Source organism: Penicillium macrosclerotiorum, assembly GCF_028827735.1.
Source record: "Penicillium macrosclerotiorum strain IBT 26536 chromosome Unknown utg000002l_segment0_segment0, whole genome shotgun sequence".
Classification (NCBI taxonomy): domain Eukaryota; kingdom Fungi; phylum Ascomycota; class Eurotiomycetes; order Eurotiales; family Aspergillaceae; genus Penicillium; species Penicillium macrosclerotiorum.
Window position 1 is genome coordinate 1094220 of NW_026643082.1, and position 18606 is coordinate 1112825.

The 18606-nt window shown below is 53.0% G+C and overlaps 8 protein-coding genes across 8 annotated transcripts; 3 read left to right on the forward strand and 5 right to left on the reverse strand.

Annotated features, from left to right (window-relative positions):
• Positions 1 to 92: 92 nt before the first annotated feature.
• On the reverse strand, positions 93 to 1134 carry N7462_001538 (uncharacterized protein; the record flags this gene model as incomplete). The annotated part of the gene is made up of 2 exons (XM_057073264.1): positions 93 to 928; positions 990 to 1134. The coding sequence occupies 2 exons, from the start codon at positions 1132 to 1134 to the stop codon at positions 93 to 95; spliced, it is 981 nt and encodes a 326-aa protein (XP_056936905.1).
• Positions 1135 to 2451: 1317 nt separating this feature from the next.
• Positions 2452 to 3801, reverse strand: N7462_001539 (serum paraoxonase/arylesterase family protein; the record flags this gene model as incomplete). The annotated part of the gene is made up of 2 exons (XM_057073265.1): positions 2452 to 3381; positions 3487 to 3801. 2 exons carry the CDS (start codon positions 3799 to 3801, stop codon positions 2452 to 2454), a joined length of 1245 nt encoding a protein of 414 aa, XP_056936906.1.
• Positions 3802 to 5096: 1295 nt separating this feature from the next.
• On the reverse strand, positions 5097 to 8010 carry N7462_001540 (ZZ type zinc finger domain protein; the record flags this gene model as incomplete). The annotated part of the gene is made up of 5 exons (XM_057073266.1): positions 5097 to 6416; positions 6496 to 6707; positions 6771 to 7436; positions 7502 to 7661; positions 7870 to 8010. The coding sequence occupies 5 exons, from the start codon at positions 8008 to 8010 to the stop codon at positions 5097 to 5099; spliced, it is 2499 nt and encodes an 832-aa protein (XP_056936907.1).
• Positions 8011 to 8949: 939 nt separating this feature from the next.
• On the reverse strand, positions 8950 to 11059 carry N7462_001541 (uncharacterized protein; the record flags this gene model as incomplete). The annotated part of the gene is made up of 2 exons (XM_057073267.1): positions 8950 to 10351; positions 10428 to 11059. The coding sequence occupies 2 exons, from the start codon at positions 11057 to 11059 to the stop codon at positions 8950 to 8952; spliced, it is 2034 nt and encodes a 677-aa protein (XP_056936908.1).
• A 946-nt stretch (positions 11060 to 12005) lies between these two features.
• Positions 12006 to 13134, reverse strand: N7462_001542 (putative RNA binding protein Rnp24; the record flags this gene model as incomplete). The annotated part of the gene is made up of 3 exons (XM_057073268.1): positions 12006 to 12322; positions 12355 to 12940; positions 13024 to 13134. 3 exons carry the CDS (start codon positions 13132 to 13134, stop codon positions 12006 to 12008), a joined length of 1014 nt encoding a protein of 337 aa, XP_056936909.1.
• Positions 13135 to 13414: 280 nt separating this feature from the next.
• N7462_001543 (uncharacterized protein) lies at positions 13415 to 14532 on the forward strand (the record flags this gene model as incomplete). The annotated part of the gene is made up of 3 exons (XM_057073269.1): positions 13415 to 13509; positions 13565 to 13681; positions 13740 to 14532. 3 exons carry the CDS (start codon positions 13415 to 13417, stop codon positions 14530 to 14532), a joined length of 1005 nt encoding a protein of 334 aa, XP_056936910.1.
• A 476-nt stretch (positions 14533 to 15008) lies between these two features.
• Positions 15009 to 16261, forward strand: N7462_001544 (exosome non-catalytic core subunit RRP4; the record flags this gene model as incomplete). The annotated part of the gene is made up of 4 exons (XM_057073270.1): positions 15009 to 15217; positions 15313 to 15549; positions 15605 to 16090; positions 16135 to 16261. 4 exons carry the CDS (start codon positions 15009 to 15011, stop codon positions 16259 to 16261), a joined length of 1059 nt encoding a protein of 352 aa, XP_056936911.1.
• A 640-nt stretch (positions 16262 to 16901) lies between these two features.
• Positions 16902 to 18522, forward strand: N7462_001545 (IFRD domain-containing protein; the record flags this gene model as incomplete). The annotated part of the gene is made up of 2 exons (XM_057073271.1): positions 16902 to 17092; positions 17265 to 18522. The coding sequence occupies 2 exons, from the start codon at positions 16902 to 16904 to the stop codon at positions 18520 to 18522; spliced, it is 1449 nt and encodes a 482-aa protein (XP_056936912.1).
• Between the last annotated feature and the right edge of the window lie 84 nt (positions 18523 to 18606).

The following is an 18606-nucleotide window of genomic DNA, read 5'->3' on the forward strand; positions in this document are numbered from 1 at the left end:
ATACAATCCGACTCCTTCATCTCCCCCCAGCATGTCCCGAAAGCCGTACCTCGAACCACGCTCGATGCAAAGTAGGATTCTTTTTTACGCCTTCAAGCGCTCACCTTCTTTTCCATTCCCTGCCTCACAACCAACCACCGCTCCAACCACTCCCTCTCTACAAACTCCGCCTTCGCACTCGCGAATGCCGCCGCGACATCTCCAGCCCCGCGCTCGTCTAATGCAACCTTGACCTCGGCCGCACTCAGCGCAGCCACGCCCCCATTCCGCCGAATCATGCTATCATCAATGGCCAGATATTCCAAATACCGCCTGAGCCGCGGTCGATACACAGGACCTACGAGCAGCGCCGCGCCGGTCCGCTCATGGCTGCGGACAAGCCCGAAAACAGCGCTGGCGCGTAACACGGCAGCGCCGTCCGCGCGCATCGCCCACGCAGGGCTCGCAAACTCCGCGAGCAGCTCCAGCTCGGCAGAGTCACCGGCGTGGGGGGCAGTCGAGCCCGAGGCGCGGGCGTGCGCCGCCAGCGCGAGGGTCTTGCGCTTGGACGCCGCGGCACGCTCCTTCGCGACCTGGCCCGGGACGCGGCAGGTGGCCGGCGTGATGGCAGAGCCGAAGAGTGGCACGATGAGGGGGGTAAATTCGCCGCAGACGATAAGGATCAAGGTGAAAGGGATCATGCGGCGGACATCGCGGGCGGCGCGGCGGACGAGCTGGAACTGGCCGCGGCCGAGGGGGGTTGCGGGTGTGGATGGAGGGTGTTTTGGAGAGGAGGGGCCGCGGGGAGGAGAAATTGGTAGGTATGCGGGGAGGCCGAGAGAGGAACGAAGTGGTAGGGAGGCGCGGTAGTTGTGATAAACGTTTTTCAGGCCGGTCTTGTAGAACGCGAGATAGGCGCGGCCAAGGGCGACATAGCGTTTGAGTTTCTCTGGGGTCGGGGCATAGGCGGGGGAGGGTGGGCGGCAAGTCGATGGCCGCAGGAAAGGTACTCAAGGGCGCATTAAGGTCTTTGGGCGACGGGATCGTCACGGTGGATGATGTGGTGGTGGTGGATGGTGGTGGTGGTGGTGAAGATCCTTGGTTTGAGGCTCGTAATGCCGCGGAGGTTGAGAATGATGGATAGCGACTGCACATTGATGGGACGGGGAGTAATAGCCTCTGCGCGGGACGAGCAGCCCTCAATGGGGTTCTGAGGGCACCGTGGCACCGGACAAGACAGGACATGGTCTGGATGAGGTAACGTGGAGAGGTGGAGGACGGAGAGGGAGAAGGAGTCCGGAGTCCGGAGTTTCGAAATCTGGGGTGTCCTGAGGCATCCAGGGGACCAGTTGTGGGGTCACCAACGATAAATAAACTACGTAATAGACTATAGTTAATGCGAACCCTAGTGCGAGAAACTATAAGCAACCTAAATTGATCGGCCCCAATTTGTTCAAAGACTACCGAATCGATGATGGATATGATAGAGCATGTGCCAATGAGAGGACAATAGCATAATAATATCTCGCCAGATCCTATCGGGGCATGTCTTTAAGATTTTCTAATAAATGGGAAAGTGGCTGTGGTACATATCGAGAATACCAGAAAATTCTTAAGGGATCAATTACCAAAGGATTTCGAAGTGTTTTGTAAGCACTACTCCCAGGCTGTTGGCCACACTTCAGCTGCTTACCTCGAGTATGCTCTGAACAGCCTCAATTTGGCTGGGGATATTTGGTCAGTACCTTACGCAAGCCTTTCACAAGTCTACTATAGACAGTATGAGCAAAAGAGATTACAAAAATCAGCTCCTCAGCCGAGAAAGAACCTCATAATATAGATCAGGCAGACTCCTTAACAGGCACCATCCCCTCCAGAAGTCGGTCCCAAGGTACCATAGACCCACCCCAGCAGCAGGTTTGTTTGTGTCCACCATTCAGATATCGCCAGACTAAAGTTTCACATAATGCCCACACCACAGCAAAAGGAATCAATCAGGGGAGGTTACTCATGTATCTATTTGTTACGGGACTTGATACGCGTATTCTTGAAGGTATGTCATCTTGCCTACTGGACTTGTAGGAATTGTATCCTGATCCTCTAATATTCTCATTCTTTTCTCAATATTATGTTGGTGGTCACTTCCCCATTGGCAGGATCCCGAATATTCCTAATACCTTGCAGACACCATTCTAACAACTCGAGCCAATAAGGGTAATTTCTAGAGGTCAAAGAGACTTGGTAGCCAATACAATACGCAATATTATTCCGAATAAGCTTAAATAAATATAGGGGGAAGAAGCATAGGCACTAACGCTGTGACATCCTGGATAAAGTGCATACAAAATTTATCATTATACCAGGCCATACAAATCCGGATCAGCCCTAACATCACAGGAAATTGAAAATATAGTATCAACTTCGACATAATAGTAATGAAGCCCAGAGTAATTCCCAACTCCTCACAGCACCTTACAAATCCACCTCCACTGCAATCATACTCTCCGACAAAAACCCCGTCACAAACAACCACGCCCTCTTCACACCCCCCACCGGTTCAACTGGCACCAGTACCGCCGCACTGGCCGTCCGGATCCGCGAGCCATCATCTTCAAACAACAACTTCCTCTCCCAGCCATCACTGCCCAACCGCGCATACCACACCTGCACTGGGTCCATCGCATCCGGATCGCTCGCTGTGCGGGGCATAGTCACTGCCCGTGAAATACCAGCGACAACGAACCCACTCGCATCGTCAGTGTCTGAGTTGTATGGGTCAACAAAGTAACTGGGGTTGTCAGTGAGCGTGCCAATCGGGATGGTCGTGTGCACGGCGATAGAGGTGTTCTCCAGGTTGCGGGTCGCAAGGTACAGCTCACCGCCCATGGCAGAGGAAACAACTAGCTCAGAGTCGGTGCGGGCGTGACCAAGGCCGTTGTTGTTCCATAGGCCGGAGTGGGCAATGGTGGCCTCAAGGCCTCCGGTTGGGTCCGTGTGCTGCAGCTGGTGCAGCTGGATGTGGATGATATTGGTCCATTTTGCGGCAGGCCAGACATCCTCAAGCAGGCGGAGGAAGCCGGTGCGATAGAAGTGATCATTGGTGACATAGAAAGAGTAAGGGCTAAGGGCGGCGATGTCGTTAGGAGTTTGGATGAGTGCGTGCCGTATGGACCGGACATGCCGGGCGGTCTTTGAGCCTAGGACATGGTGGAAGAGTTCGATCTGGGAGCGTGCGGCCGGGGTGTCCGGGATTGTGTTTTGTGCGTATTTGGGGTTAGGAAGATGATTGACGGCAAAGATATACACGGCATCGTCCTGGTCAGGGTCGGCGATGACGTCGATACCGTGTGTAATGAAAGCGCCATTGAAGTTCTTGAAGGCCAAGCGGTCGGAGGTGAAGGTCTGAGGTGGGAAGTCACAGCGTTAGCTTCTCAGTGAAGTGTTTCAACCTTTTTTTTCATGACTTTGACTCTCTTTGTATCCGGTGGGCGCGAAGCTTCAACCTACCTTGGGATCCACCACATGAATTGAACCCTGCCCCGCTGATTCAGCGTCCAGATGTCCAAGACCAGGGAACCATTTGAACCGAGTTGTCTTCACATCCTCGCACGCTGTGAACAGCAAGTTTGCCGGACGATAGTGGTGTAAGTCTTCGCAGTGGATAGTGTCTGGAATGTAAATAGGGCCTTGCCCTTCGCCGAGCACCGTCTGCTTGGGTGTCAAGAAAATCCCATGGACTTGAACCATGTGAATTACTGCGGGCGCAATCACGGCTGCTGCAATTGCGAACAGGCCCAAGAGGGCTGAGCGGAAGAGACCCATGACCAACAAATAGGACCAAGCGAATTTGTGTGCTAGCGTCACGGTCAATAATCCAACTAGCACCGCGAGATGATAGAGTAGACAAGACTTATAGACCACCACCACCACTTCAAAGAACGATGGTTTCCTCGAAGCGTGCAGGTGACGAGAGTGTGAAGACCCTGAATTGCCCACCGATGACAGCACTTTTGAATGTTGTGGGATAACCCTGGAGCCCGAGATCAAGCTGGAGACGGTGGAGACGGTGGGGAACACAGTTTTTTTTAGACCAGCTCAACAGAATATATGTCGATCGGGGGGACCATGGGGAGAAAGGCAGCGCTGAATCTTATGTACCGAGGCAAGATGAGCGTTCTTCAAGGGCAACTCAGCATGCATCACGGTATGGAAGTTGCAAGCGCCTGCACATAGAATACAAAGCAAGGGTGAAGCTTCATTTACTGCACAGTGCCTAGTATAGTAACATTGCAAGTATATTGTCTAATAAATACGGGGGAACCAAGCTCCGTTCGTCATATAGGGTTCGCCAGAACCATTGAATAGTTGAGAAATTACCATCATACAGAGTAATAGCGAGGGCGGAAAACATAAACAAAAATAGTTGGGGATGGAGAAGTCGTGTAAGGGCAAAACGCACAACCCCGCTGCGATGCAACATCCACATCAAAAGCCTCGGTATGAGTAAATTAGTAACCAGTGTGCCACAAAGATCATCCCATACGCGGGGGAGTGGAGTCTGAGCGGGTCCGAGGGACTGAAAGAGCAGCCGAGTTGGAAGCCCAAGACCGAGAGAAAGTCAATTCCTATGGGTAAGAAGACACTAAGATTCTATGAAGGCGTCATTGGGACATAGAAAATCGGCGATGGCCGCCGAGGAGAAAAGTAGCCAGTACGTAAGGAAGAGCAAAAAAAAAATGCATTGACTATCCTAAGAAGATGAAGATACAAGATCTGTCTGTTTTTTTAGTCGTTTGGAAAAAGAGGCGTGATTGCTTGTAGTGGGGCAGCTTCTGCAGGGCAAAGAAAAGGGAAAGAGAGAGGTAACACAGGGCAGATCAGGGACAAAAGCGAACCGGCAGTGAAGAATCAAATTCAAAGATCGTAGTAGTGTCATTATTTGGACGCCGGCCATAACAGAAGTGGCCGAGTCGGTGTTGGGTTCAGAGTGAGGGAAAGGAGAGTGGAAGTAACAAATCAAACCGCATCCGAATCCCTTCAGGTGTGCAAATTCCCGTCCTCATTTCATGTCGTCAGGATGTGGTAGAGCCAAATGGTGTACTAAGTAGGTTGTTGATCTAATGCAGGGATTGCTTCGCCTCTAAGAACTCCTGGTCACTGGCGTCGAGCACATCATATTCTTCGTCAGTCAGGAACCCGGCATCAGTGGAGGTAGCTTCATCCAAAGTGAGGCTCTCAACGTCTTCCAAAACGTCTTCTCCCTCCGAGGCCGTCGACAGGGTAGGAGCTTGGTAGACCGCCTTGACGGTTTCATAGGTGCTAGACTCGGGAGACTCCTTCTGCAGCCTGGGAAAGATCATGCCACTGCCGACCCGCTCAGGGTTACTGGGGGCTGGAGACTCAGCCTTGGCCATATCCTCCGCCACCGGCTGAATTGTCTGAGAGGGTACAGAGAGAGAAAAGGGCAAAATTTGGACTTGAATATCGCACCAGAGTCGATGGCCGATGGCAAGGCCATTGGGTAGTTTGAGTCGCCAGTACGAGATGGCATTACCCCTCCGATTGGGAGCGCGGAGCGTGACGCTGAAGTCAGCACTTTGACCAGGCTCCACAGGCGCAGTCAACTTATTGGTCTCCATTGCTTCCTGGATGGCATTGACGCTAGAGGGGCCGAAGACATCAACATTGAACATGATATCTCCGCAGACGTACTGCACGTTACAGCCAACAGGCCATGCACAAGGACCTGGATTGAATAGGGTCCAGGTCTGGCGGAAAATTGTGTTTTCAAGCAGTTTAGTGCCATCGGCAATTGTGTCGCGGGTGAAACAAGCCTTGTAATCGGCCATGGGGTTCACGGAAAGGGTAGAATCGGAAAGATTGCTGCTGAGAGACTCGCGGCAGTGAATAGACTCTATTGACTTGGTCATCTCCGGTTTACTGGCATCTACCTCGACAGGGGCCGGTTCCACCACAGGCTGCTTCTCCTCGAAAGGTTCAAGGGGAGGAGCTGGGATCGCAGTGGAGACAGGGATGGGGGCTGGGTCGCCCAGGGTGTACGGCCCACGACCTTCGTCCTCGTTCACGGTGTTGACAGTCACACTACGAACGGGGGTCTTGAACTTGATCAATGGGTGAGTACGGTTGTGGTCATTGAGGGGATGAGCCTCGCAGTTGGCGCAGAAATCAACGTCGTCACAGACTGCACACTTGTAGCGAACCCGCTTGATGTAACTCTGGGCAGGCTTGTCCTTGCACAAGGGACCATCACAGAAGATGCCGTAGTGGATCTCAAATTCTGGAACTTGCTCCTCAATAGCTTCATAAATAGGAACGAACCGGTGACCAGGGTGATCTTGAGAAGCAGTGGCCAGACAGTTGGAGCAGTAGTCCCAGTCGGGACAGCTCTGGCACTTGTGACGGGCACCAAGAATGCGCTAAGCGACGTCGTCAGTCAAGAAATCTCTGGGGTAAATGTTTTGACAATGAGGGATGGATTTGTGAGAATGGTCCTACCTTGTCACAACCATCGCAGATGGCAGCGTGCTTGAACTGACGTCCCGGAAGGCAGCGAGACATGATCAGGTTCTTCAAGCTGAAGTTACGGTCGGAGCCGAGGCTGAATGTATGTGCTGGGTGGTGCCCATGCTTATTTCGCAAGAGGCAGCGAAGGCAAAGATCGTAGTCCTCGCAGTCTTTGCAGCGCACTAGGTTCGACTCGTCGACCTCTTTGTAGTGTATCAGTAAGAACAAGTGCATACAGAGAAAGATGAGAAGGGGCCACGACTTACCACGGCAGCAGCCATTGCACATAGGCTTGCTCAAGTCGTGGATACCAGACTCGGAGCGATCTTCAGCGTCTGGGACGGCTGAGGCAGCCATCTCCAGGGCACACTCAGGGGTAGGAGGTGAAAGATCGGAGAAGGCAGGGCAAACTGCAAGTGTCGGCTTGAGTTCCTGTGCCGCAGGACGGGCAGCATGCTGAGGCACGGATGCCTGGGGCTCCAGGGAAGGCAGGTGCTGACGGGGCGGAATGGTCTCGGTTGTGCTATTGATCACAACGCCGTTGACCACCATTCTCTTGATCAACCAATGACCCTCCCCACGACACGAGGCACCATCGTCGACACACTGAGGGCACAGGTCATAGTCTCCATACTCACAGATACTGCAATGATAGTGATCATTGGCAATTGAACGGCCACAGTTGTTGCAGTCAATGCAGAACATCCCGTTGAACGATCTGTGCGAGATGACGGGAAAGCGGAGGTTATCCTGCTCCATATCGAAGTCGCGGTAGCGAGGCTCGTTGTTAGCGTCTACTAGGCCAGCCTGAGGCTGACTGGGCTCGAACGCAGAAACAGGGTTCGATTCAGAAGTGGTGGGTAGAGCTTCAGTGCATGCCACGGGAATGGGGGAGCTGAGAACCGTCTCGAGGTAGTTATGTCTAGGGGGGTCTGATCGGCTGGTTGGGGTGGGAGCGGAGTGTCAACGGGCACCGGTGCCGACGCATCCACCGTACTGGCTTTAATTCGTAGCTTCGACTTGGCCTTGGCAGCACGATATAATTGTTTGTAGACAGCAATATTGTCGCAGTCGAGACGAATGTAGGAGCCGGCGCTGTCGGAATAGCGTTCGAGGATGACGTTAACATCCGCGGGAACGCCGAGAAGCGTGCGGAGCTAAACCGAGCACATCCGTTAGTCAACAGGCGACGGCCAGTATTGGGAGTTGTCTTCTTCTGAAGCTTTTATGAAAGAAAAGCACGTCTCACGAAGCATCACTCAAATAGCCACCAACTATCACCATGGTTGGTACGGCTGTGGTGATAGTTGATAGGGATGGGCGGCCTGGATGTCCGGTCGGGGAGCTTGAGTGGAGACAGCTTACCTTCTGAGGGAGGATCTGAGCTCGCAGATCTTTCAACGGCAACTTGAAGCGACGGTTACTGTCATTATAAAGGACTTTGATGGTAACGAGATGATCTGGGCCGGGGTGGGATGGCAAAGCCGGAGTCGCCGGAGTCGCCATGGTGCAAGTTGATCAAAGGGTGTGGGGGGGGGACAAGTAGTACAGGGAACTTAGAGCGGGAGAGGGAGATAAGAAAATACGGGAGATGAAGGCAGGGTGGAAGAGGGAGTCAGGGAGAGAAAAAGAATACGGATAGCGGATACGAGAAGAGTGGAAGGGAGATGCCAAAGGGAAGGGCAGATTTGGGGGAAGAGGAGTCAAGTCGAGAAAATAGAGGTCTGGAGCAGGCAGACGACGTTTGTTTGCACGGTCAGCTGCTCCCGGCGGTGGACGATGCAGACGCTTAGCTAAGGGAGTGAGGCGGTACGGGGGGAGGACGGTATCTGTAGGGTGACTCAAGCGTTATTCAGGCGGTGAGGAAGCGGGCGCATCGTATGACACGTATCAACCGGTATCGATACCGCGGTACAGAGTACCTCGATAACGTTACCCCGGACTATGGGAGTGAAGGTACAGAGACTACGGAGATCAAGCCCCAAGCCCTGTTGAGCGAGAGCAGACAGATCATTTAGTGGATCCTACAGGGAAGATGACGGCGACTGCAGGATTTCAGCACTTTTAGTGGTTTCATAGCCCCGTTCCAATCGGAAACAGAAGGAAAAATGAGGTCATGCAACTGGGCCTAGATCATGTGAAGTGATCGAAGAGTAAACAAGAAGAGGGGGAGGAGGCGTGTTTTGCGGGAGGGGACATGAGGGGGGAAAACGCTCAAATGCATCCGAATCCAAGTCTAACCATGGCCAAGACGGGTAACAACATAGGAATCCAAGACAAAGAGAGAAAGAGATTAGGAAAAAGAAGACACAGAGAAAAAAAAAGTGAAAAGTGAAAAGAGGAGAAAAAAAAGAAAAGAAAAGAAAAAGAAAAGCAAAAAGAAGAAGACAAGACCGCGCTCAAGAAGCAAACGTATTCAGCCCTCGGAGCCTGAGAGGCCAGCCCCTACTGCGGGCCGTAGTATACTCCCCCGCCCCCAGATGGTTGGGCGTAGTAGTAGGCAGTCCCCGGCGGCGTCATCATCCCCCCCATTCCCACGACCCCTCCGGGCCCGGGCCCGGGCCCGCCACCCGGCACGCCAAACGTGGGATTCGAATACATTTGGTTCGCATCGTAGAAGTAGACCGTGCCGCCAGACTCGTGGGCCACCATGCCCGGCTGTGAGGGCTGTTCACCCGAAGAGGATGGCCCGGCATAAGGAACAGACTGCTGCCCGGGAGGGAAATTTGGCATCGATGCCCCGGGGCCCATCGGGCCATTATAAGAGGCGAATTCGGGCCCTTGAGCAGGATAATACATTGTCGCACCAGGAGCATAGCCCGGGTAGAAAGCAGGCTGCGGGGGATAGCCAAATGGTTGAAATGGCTGGGCATGGATCGCCCGCTCGGGAATTTGAGAGAGGGGGGTTCCAGAAGGCTGACTTGAGCCCTGTGTTGGCTGCTCCTGGCCTGGTCCGGCGGCAGGAGCGGGCACCTGGTGGTGGAAAGGCTGATCCTGCTGGGTTTGCTGCGGATTGAATGGGAAAGTGGCAGGGCTTTCAATATCGGCCACAGACACGGCCTTTTGAGGGCGCGGTTGATGCATGGGGATGGTTGCGGGGCGACTTTCACGGTAGGCAGGGTGTGGGAACGGAATCGGGAGCATCATTCCAGGAGGAAGCCCGACTCCAGGTCCAGCAGGCGGCATACCGACTGGGGGACGAGGAGGAGGAGGCAGCCGCACAATGGGCTTGCCGACATCAGGAGGAATCATAGACGGTCGGGAATAGACCGAGCCCGCCGGGGACGGGTACCCATCCTGCGATGGTGGCAGGCCGAAGGAAGACCGGCGACTCATACTCATGACGCTCGATGCATAGCTGTTGGGATAGTAGCTGGGTCGTCGGGGAGGACCGTAGAAGCTACCTCCACGGCCCCGGCCGCGATAGCCTTGTTGGTTGGGGCGTAAGGCCCGTGGAATAAAGATGAAGGACCGCTCGGTGGACGGGAAGATATAACGAGGTTCTTGACCAGGAAGAGAGATGCGCACCGGTTTGTCGCGGCGCAAGGGAGGGCGGTGTTGAGGGAGACGGGTATGCTGCTTTTTGGGTACCGCTGGGAATGGTTTGGCCTGAGCCATGCCAGGCAAGAGAACCACGACAGGGACATTGCCAACCAAGGTGGTGCTGGAGAAGGATCGATTTGGAGGAGATGATCTGGGGGCAGTCGGAACGGTCATGATGGGTGGAGGTGCTGGAGGTGCTGTGGATGGGGCAGGGTGTTTCGGAGCAGGTGCTTTGTCGCCAGCCACCGTTTCGTGAAGGTCGTGTGTCCACTGGCCCTCACTTGCATCAGGCTTTGAAGAGCTTCTAGGTGATATTAGAAAAGGACACATGATGGTCATGTGAAGACGGAGAAGGAAGGGGGGGAGAGGGGTGACTCTACCTGCGAGCATTCCCATCCACAATGAGACCGTACGGCCTCGACTTGCCCTTATTGAAGGGGCGGAAGCCGTTTGTTCCAGGTTCAGACGATCGCTTGTCGTGTAAGAAAAAGCTGCCTCGACTAGGAACGAAAGCCGGGTTCTGATCTCGCTCCTTCACAAATTTCTCATGCTCTCGACGCTTCCTTGTAGCTAATGTGTCCCGCTTTGGTTCGGTGGGTGGAGCAGACGGCGTCCGGCCCATCTGGAGCTCGTGATCTTCACCCATCTGGTCAAACAGAATTTCCTCACCCTCATCTGAGATCTTCAGCCCATTTAACATCGCTTCTGTGTCCGAGACCGTGGTTTTGAGGGCTGGTTTGCTGGGTGAGGCGGAGCTGTGTCGTTGAGGCAGTGGCAGCTCCCGGCCATTGACCTTGCTACCGTTCAGTTTGTCGGTGGCTGCCGTAGTCGATAACTCTCCGTCACTTTCACTTCCTTCCCCGTCGGCATCCTCTTCATCTTGGCGGCTATCTACCGACCCTTCACTCAAGGAGTCATCTTCCAGATCTCCAGCGAGCGAGCCCTCATCCTCACCCTCGTCATCCCGTCTCTTCCTACGGCTCGTTCCGATATGGTGTCGACTAGGAGCCATATTGATGAGAGGACAGATTGGACTTGAGAGAGGGGGAGATGGTCCCTGCTGGAACACGGTTGGCGTTGGGGCCAGCCAACCAGGAAGGGGTGAGCAGGGAAAGAGGGAAGTGCGGCGAAGTCTCGCGGGCGAAGCAACAAGGAAAACGAATCACGCCACAGAATCCAGAACTGGGATGGGCTCGTCAGAAAAGGGGGTGGGGAAAAGCACCTCACTCGGGAGATGAAAAGGAAGAAGAGAAATGAGCAAGGGGTAAAAGAGAAAGAGATGCAGGTTGGACGAGATGCGAAGCAGATATTCGACGAAGGGCATGACATCGCAGAGAGACGTCACCCCAGATCGGGCTAGCGTGGGCGGTGAGACATAGTTCTGCCCGAGAAGCCTAAAAGTGGATGATCGGCGTGTTTCGTCTTTGACAAATTTCTTTTCTTTTGCGTCCCCGGCCGTGAATATTCTTGACAGGGTTGATCTCGAGTGTCTCGAAATTGGGCTCGCGCGAGCCCAACCGCTATATGGGGGCCGTGCAGGTGTGCTGGCGGGAGGAATGCAGTGGAGATTGCAAAGTAACGCATGCTACACCTTGATTGATAACCTCGACGGCGGATACGACAAACAAATTACAGCAACATATTCTATCGCCAATGCTTTTAGGGAAAACCAACCATATACTTTTTATCCAGAGGTATCTATAAACTTGGCGGAGAAGGCATCCTCAAAAGAGCCAGTCTCACATTCGCTGCCACGTCAATCCAATAAGACTATACACCGCACAGCAGATCGTTGCTAGTTAGAGTCTTTCAAATACAGTAGAAAAAGAACATCCCAGACGCCTGCGGATCCGCTGCAATGATCCGGCACTAAAGAATGGAGTACAGGGGAGAAAAAAGCTCAGGGTTTGCGGGAGTGGCAGTCCAGACCGAAACCCAGCGAATTGCCACAACTCCGCTCAATCGAAGGTGGTTTTCTTGCCTTGGGCCTCAACAATAGCACCGCTGAGTCGCTGGACCGTCTCTTTCGAGTATCGGGACTCATCAACATCCTGTTTCTTCGGTTTGAAGACCCGGGGTTGCCCTTCAGTTTCCTCCTCATCGACATCCGTGATGCCAGGCTGACCGTTCTTCTTGCCCTCGCCATCCTTGCCAAAACGCTTCTTGTACCGGGTTGATGCGTCTTCGGCAAACTCCATTCGCATCCGGCGGCCCATCAGCTGGTTCACCCATACCCGACGTTGGAAAGGCTTCTTGGTCTTCTTTTTCTTTTTTTCTTGTCCTCAGACTCTGATTCAGAGCTATCACTGTCGCTGGATTCCTCATCCTCCTTGACCATGATGAAGCCCTTCACCGCCGCTTCCGAGGCTGCAATATCTTCAAACTCCACCCAGGCATACCCCTTGCATTTTCCTGTATCCTGGAAAGTCGCCATATGCACATTGGTTATCGTACCACATTTGCCGAAGTGCTCCTCAAGATCCTCTTTTGTTACGTCGAAACTGAGGTTGCCCACGAAGATTCGTTTGGACGGAGGGTTGCCGGGCTTGCCCGTAGGAGTGCCGTTACCCTGGTCGTGAGACTTTTCCGGTCGGCCCTCGAAGCTTTTTGCATTCTTGATCAAAACTCGGCGACCTGTCAAAAGTTGCTCGCTCAGAGTCAAGGCCTCGTCCAACGCCTTCTGGGTGGAAAAGTCAACGTAGGCAAAACCCTTGTTCTGAGGCCGTCCAAATTTCTCTGCACCCTTGGGCATATGCACTCGAGTAATCGTAGCATCGGAAAAAGAGCAATTGCTGGTGAAGAACTGGCGGAGATCGTCCTTGGTCATGGAGAATCCCAGGTTACCAATCCAGACTCCATATTCAGAGCGCTTGGCCTTCGAGTCATCAATATCCTTGGAGTTAGCCTTCTCAGTTTGAGGCTCTTGAGTGTCTTCTGACTGGGTAGGCTCTCCGTCGGTCTTTTTGTCTTTTTCGCTTTGCGGAGTGCTTTTTTGGATGGCGGTTCTGGCGCAGAAATATCGATCTCAAGTTCGGGGCCGTCTTGTAGCTTGCGCTTCTTCTGGCTGGAGTCGGTAACCTCGGTCATGGTGACGGTTATATCAGTTTTGTCCCAGGAACGATTTCAAAGAAAGTGTGTAAAGGTCATCGGTTGGTCGAGAGATTAAACACTCCAAACAATTTCACTGAAGATCTTCGGCATCGCCGCTAATCAATTTTTTACGGCGGCCGAGACCCGCCCAATCCGCAGGCTCGCGAGCCCGTGCTTGGCGCGCCCAGCAACTTGCCCCGGCTTTCCCTTCCTTCCAAGCATCAGCATCTCTTGACCTCCTGGCGCTGCATTCGCGACTATCAACTCATTTTCCGCCATGGCAGACGAAACCCTTGATTATAAGCCTGTTCCTGAATCTCTATCTGGTGCTCCAGCAGCGGCCCCTGCTAAGCAATCAGTGCGCTCCTTTAAGTACAGGCCCTCGTTACCGCGTGTTGAGATTCTGGACTAACCAGGCTTCCTACAGGAAAAAATATGCCAAATTGAAGGTAAAATTTGAACTTGGAATTCGGGAAAATGAAAGTCTCATTCACGAGGAGTTGCGTATCGAGGATCTCTCTAAGCGCATCCAAGAACAGAATGAGTATGTTGGCTTACAGCCCGAAGAAAATGCTTGACGCGGTCGCTAAATCCATCCTTAGCCAATTGCTGGAAGTCCTCCTTGAGTTTAACGAGAGTCTCCATGTTCCCCCGGCTTTCCGGTTTGACTTGAACATACCTGATGACGCCCCTTTCCTTCCATCCTCAGAGCAAGAGATTACGCCCCTGATCCACGATGCGACCCTTGCTAGAACAGCTTTGCAGGAAGCAAAATCCGAGTTGGCGAATGGAAACTTCTCAACAAGCGCCTATCGCCAAGTGGAAGGGAGCATCAAACGGAACAAGGAGTTCGCCCCCGCCCACCAATACAGCAAACTGAGCCAGTTCCCTCACACGAGCGCGACAGCTCCTGAGCAGGCCAAGGGGATCGATGGCGTGGAACGCAAACTAGGGTATTTCAACCCTGAGCATGAAACAGAATACTACCTGGCCCTGGATGCCAAGCTGGGTGACGAGGCTGCGGCTGTGCAGCTTCAGCGCATCCCAGATCCACCCACGTTTGCTGAACGAGAACGAGAGGCGATAATCCGAAATCCCGCGTCGGTCTATAACTGGCTGCGACGTAATCAACCGCAAACTCTGCAAGAACACGAAGTCGCCTCTGAGAAGTCAGTTTCTCGGCCTACAAACCAGCGAGCATCCAAGCGGGGACCTACCTCGCGCAAGGACGATGAAACATTGGATGAAGACGGGATGGATGTCGAGCCTACTCCCAAAAATAAACGCAAACGTGACGATGATACTGGATATCGGCCAAAGGGAGGTAGTAGCCGCCCGAAGAAGAAGAAGGATGAGCCGAGTGCTGCGGCCAATCGCAGTGCTAAGAAGACTTAAATCGGCCATACATGTCCTTCATGATTGCTTTCTTCATTTTTTCTGTTATTCACGTTTATGTATTAATAGTGCATTCGCATTTGGTTCTCCATTGGCGGGAAGCTATGAAATAAAAAGTAGTCTCTATCCAAATATCGATTGAATTCGTTTGTAAAATGAATTTGACTGCTTGAAAACAAAGACCAAGTTTTCTAGGTAATGGGAAGTATGATTTCATTGTATATCAAATGCAAATTATAATTTAACATGATGAGATGATATCCAACTACATGAATGTAAGTTTTTTAACGAATCTGAAGCCTGCCATCAATCCACAGATTATCCAGAGCTCATATTGCTGGAGTGGAGCATATCTTTGGGGCTCATATGTAGTGGAGAATAGTCACGTGATTCTGCAAAAGTCTCGGTCTCTCAAAGACGATCCATAATCACAACGAGCTTCCAGCAACCCACACAGACCAGCGCTTTTCTACACAATGGCAATCACAATCCTGCCACCTGTGGTAGAGGACCTCGGGCCGTACCAGGCCGAGTCGGACGATTCCATGTCCGTCGACTCAGACTCAGATGTTGAAATGACCGGTGCTTCCCGAGCACCCAAGCGGGTTCGCCTATCAGACAAGAAACTTGGAACCGGAATCGTGACGCCGGGTGAAGTAGTCACAGATGACCCGCAATGGATGAGGTGAGTTTGGTGGCTTTCCCCCTTTTCACGGGGTGAGCTGAAGCTGCCTGTCTTCCGGGCGGAAGTCATTACCCAGTCCGCTAACAGCCATACAGAGGACATGGCACATATATGAACCCACTCTCGACGTCAATTATTGCCACCGTGGCGGGCACAGTTCATAAAACCAACAAACTGCTCTCAGTGCACCCGCTGCGTGCCCGATATACGCCCGAGATCGGTGATCTGGTGGTGGGACGAATTGTCGAGGTGCAATCACGACGATGGAAGGTCGACGTCGCCGCCCCGTTGCTTGCGCAGCTCCCCTCTTTCCGCTATCAACTTGCCTGGTGGTATTCTGCGTCGACGAACAAGCGCCGATGAGCTTCAAATCCGGACTTTCTTTAGCGAGGGCGACCTAGTGGTCGCGGAAGTGCAGAGCGTGCATCAGGACGGATCAGCTTCTCTTCACACCCGTTCTCTTAAATATGGCAAGCTTCGAAATGGTGTCTTCCTTGCAGTGACAGGAACCGGTGGTAGTGGGGCCTCCAGTTCCAGCACCAAGGGAGGTGTTGGATCCGGACCCTCGGGCCCTTCGACCGCCAGCGGCACCGGAGGTGTGGTGCGATCGCGGCGACAGGTGTGGACTATCAGCACCGCTAATGGCGGTGGCGAAGTAGATGTTATTCTTGGAGTTAATGGGTATATTTGGATCTCAAAGCACGCGGATGGGGCTGCCGCCGCATCGTCTACAACCGAGAATGTTTCGATTACACGCATGGAAGAGATGGTGTCGAGTTCAATTTACTCCAGCCAGAACGATGAAATTCCCCCACAAACCCGTCGGGAAATTGCGCGTCTCGCACAGTGCATCCAGGTGCTCGTGCAGGGGGGGTGCGGGTGGACGAGGAGACGGTGATGGGAGCTTATGAGGCCAGCTTACAGGTGGACCTTGAGGTAGGGGATGATGAAGACGAGGATGATGATATCCGCCAAGAGGGCCGAGAATACTTGGAAGGTGCCAAATCCCGGCGAATCTTGGAGCTAGTGGCTCGGCAACAGTGAAATGCGGATTTGGTTTTTCCAGAACAGAGCTTGATGATTTTGCCCGTCCTTGGATGTATGATTACGGTGGAGTTGGTGATACCCCTCGCAACAGAAATAGAATGCCAAGAATTCTCCATGCTACCTGCTCTCGCTTTATGCTAAAAGCTATATAATAAAAATCTCTTAGGTTCTTGTAACCAGACGGTCTATGAATCGACGATCCAATAAATTGCAGTGGAATCATAATTCTGCCGTAGTTTATAGTTCCCCCTCCCCGCACTGGCGGTCAGCACAGCCCGCCCGCCCGCGATTGGCGCGAGCCACGGTTCTGCCTGTCGTTCAATTCATGGGCTCGAGGCCAACTTCTACTCGCTCGAAGCCTCTCTTCCCTCCTTCATCACCTCACTGAAACCTCTTATTTTCCCCATGTTTTTCTTGCAAGACGATGTCCGATATTACGCTCTTCATTCCTCAATTTTGCTACACCATAGATCCGTTCCAATAGGATAAATCCGCCTCAACTTCCATCCTTATCCTTCGTCACCATTTTTTCCCCTACTCTTTGAACCTGCTCTTTTCCCGAGGCTTTCAGTCCTCGAACCACCTTTCTCCCATCTTTTGAAATTTTGCCTGCTTCCTTCTATTCCTCTCCTCTACTATGCCTGATCTCCGTCGCCAAATCTTCGAAAGCGGCAAGACCGTCTCGCGGAAGGCTGCTTCTCGAGAAGCCTCCCGCACTAATTCCCGGCAAAGCTCCAAGCAGACATCCCGCCAATCATCCCGCAATGCGAGTCGACACCCCTCGGACGACGAAGACTCCGGATTCCTCTCTGATGATACGGCTATGAGGTGAGCTTGGCCTATTCCCTGCCGTTTCTCTTTTCCTGATTCCTTTCTTCTGTCGTTTGATTTTTTGTGCATTTCAAGTTATCCATCAGGGTTCCACTTCGTGGCGGGATGATGTCACCGAAATCATTTTTGCTCGGATCGGACCAGTGGACTGACCCTTAACCCCTTCCAGCATCGGTTCTCTCGATGATGAGAACCCAGAGCAGGACAATGTCGACTGGCCGCAGGAGTTAGCCGACCGAGTCCAAGAGATTCTCGATCGCAAGCGCAGTAGTACTCAAGGCCGTGAGGAGGCACTCGCAGCTTTTTGCCGTCTTACCAAATACCACTATGCGGAGGAAGAGATTCGCCCGTACGTCACCGACCTCTTGACCTCTTTTGCACGAAGCGTGCGGAATGAGTCGAGTACGCGCGAATCTACCTTTGCTCTTCGTGCCATCGAACTGCTAGTGATCACCTCGTCCGACGATAAAATCTATGAAAATGCCGAGTCATTGCTGACCCGAATTATTCGCGACTCAACATCCAACAATGTGAAAGCCGCTGCGATCCAGGCCCTTGGTGCATGTGCAATTTTTGGTGGGGCGGGCGAGGGCGGTATTCTTGATCAGATGACCTTCCTGCTAGATATTGTTGCTTCAGATGGACAGTCGATCGGTGCAGCCGATGACCCCACTAGTGTGACGGCGGCCCTGCAGGTCTGGGGCTTCCTTGTCACCGAGGTCGACGACTTCGAAAGCGAAAGCGAAGAAGCAGTCCAGATCTTTATCGACCAACTCGATAGTAGTGATCCAGGCGTCCAAATTGCCGCCGGCGAGAACATCGCCCTTCTTTACGAAAAGAGCTTCACCCCACAAGAGGATGATGAGGACGAGGACAGTGAGGAATCAGACGAAAGCGGCGACCACATGCTCGATGATCCCACTGGCCCCAAGCTGCTCAGGCGCTACAATGCCTATCATAATACCCCCGAGCTGGAGCGACAGCTCACCAAACTGGCCACGGTCCACTCGAAGCGGATCAGCAAACGCGACAAGAAATCCCTGCACAGCAATTTTGCCTCGATCCTCACTACCGTTGAGAACCCCCGCCGCGGTCCACGCTACAACATGGCCATCGATCAGGATACAAACCGACACTACGGCAGCACATTGACAGTCAAGATCGGGCGTCATGGGATTATGAGCATCGACCGCTGGTGGAAGTGGGTTCGACTGTCGTCTCTCCGGCGCATTCTGCAAGGCGGATTTGCCGAGCATTACTTTCAAGGTAACCGGGCTGTCCTGGAAAACCTTCCAGTTATGATGCGAATGCCCGAGACCGGTGCGGGGAGCAGTGCCGGGTCGAGTGATCGCCGGAGCGCGCAGAAGGCGGCCAAGATGCGGAATGCCCGGCGTTGGACGGCGCAGCACTCGGACGATGAGGATTAAAAGTGACGAATATAGTGCTCTCGTTGATGATATGTCCTTCCCCTTTTGTCTTTTCTTTTGTTTCCATCTCTCTTGGTGGCGGTA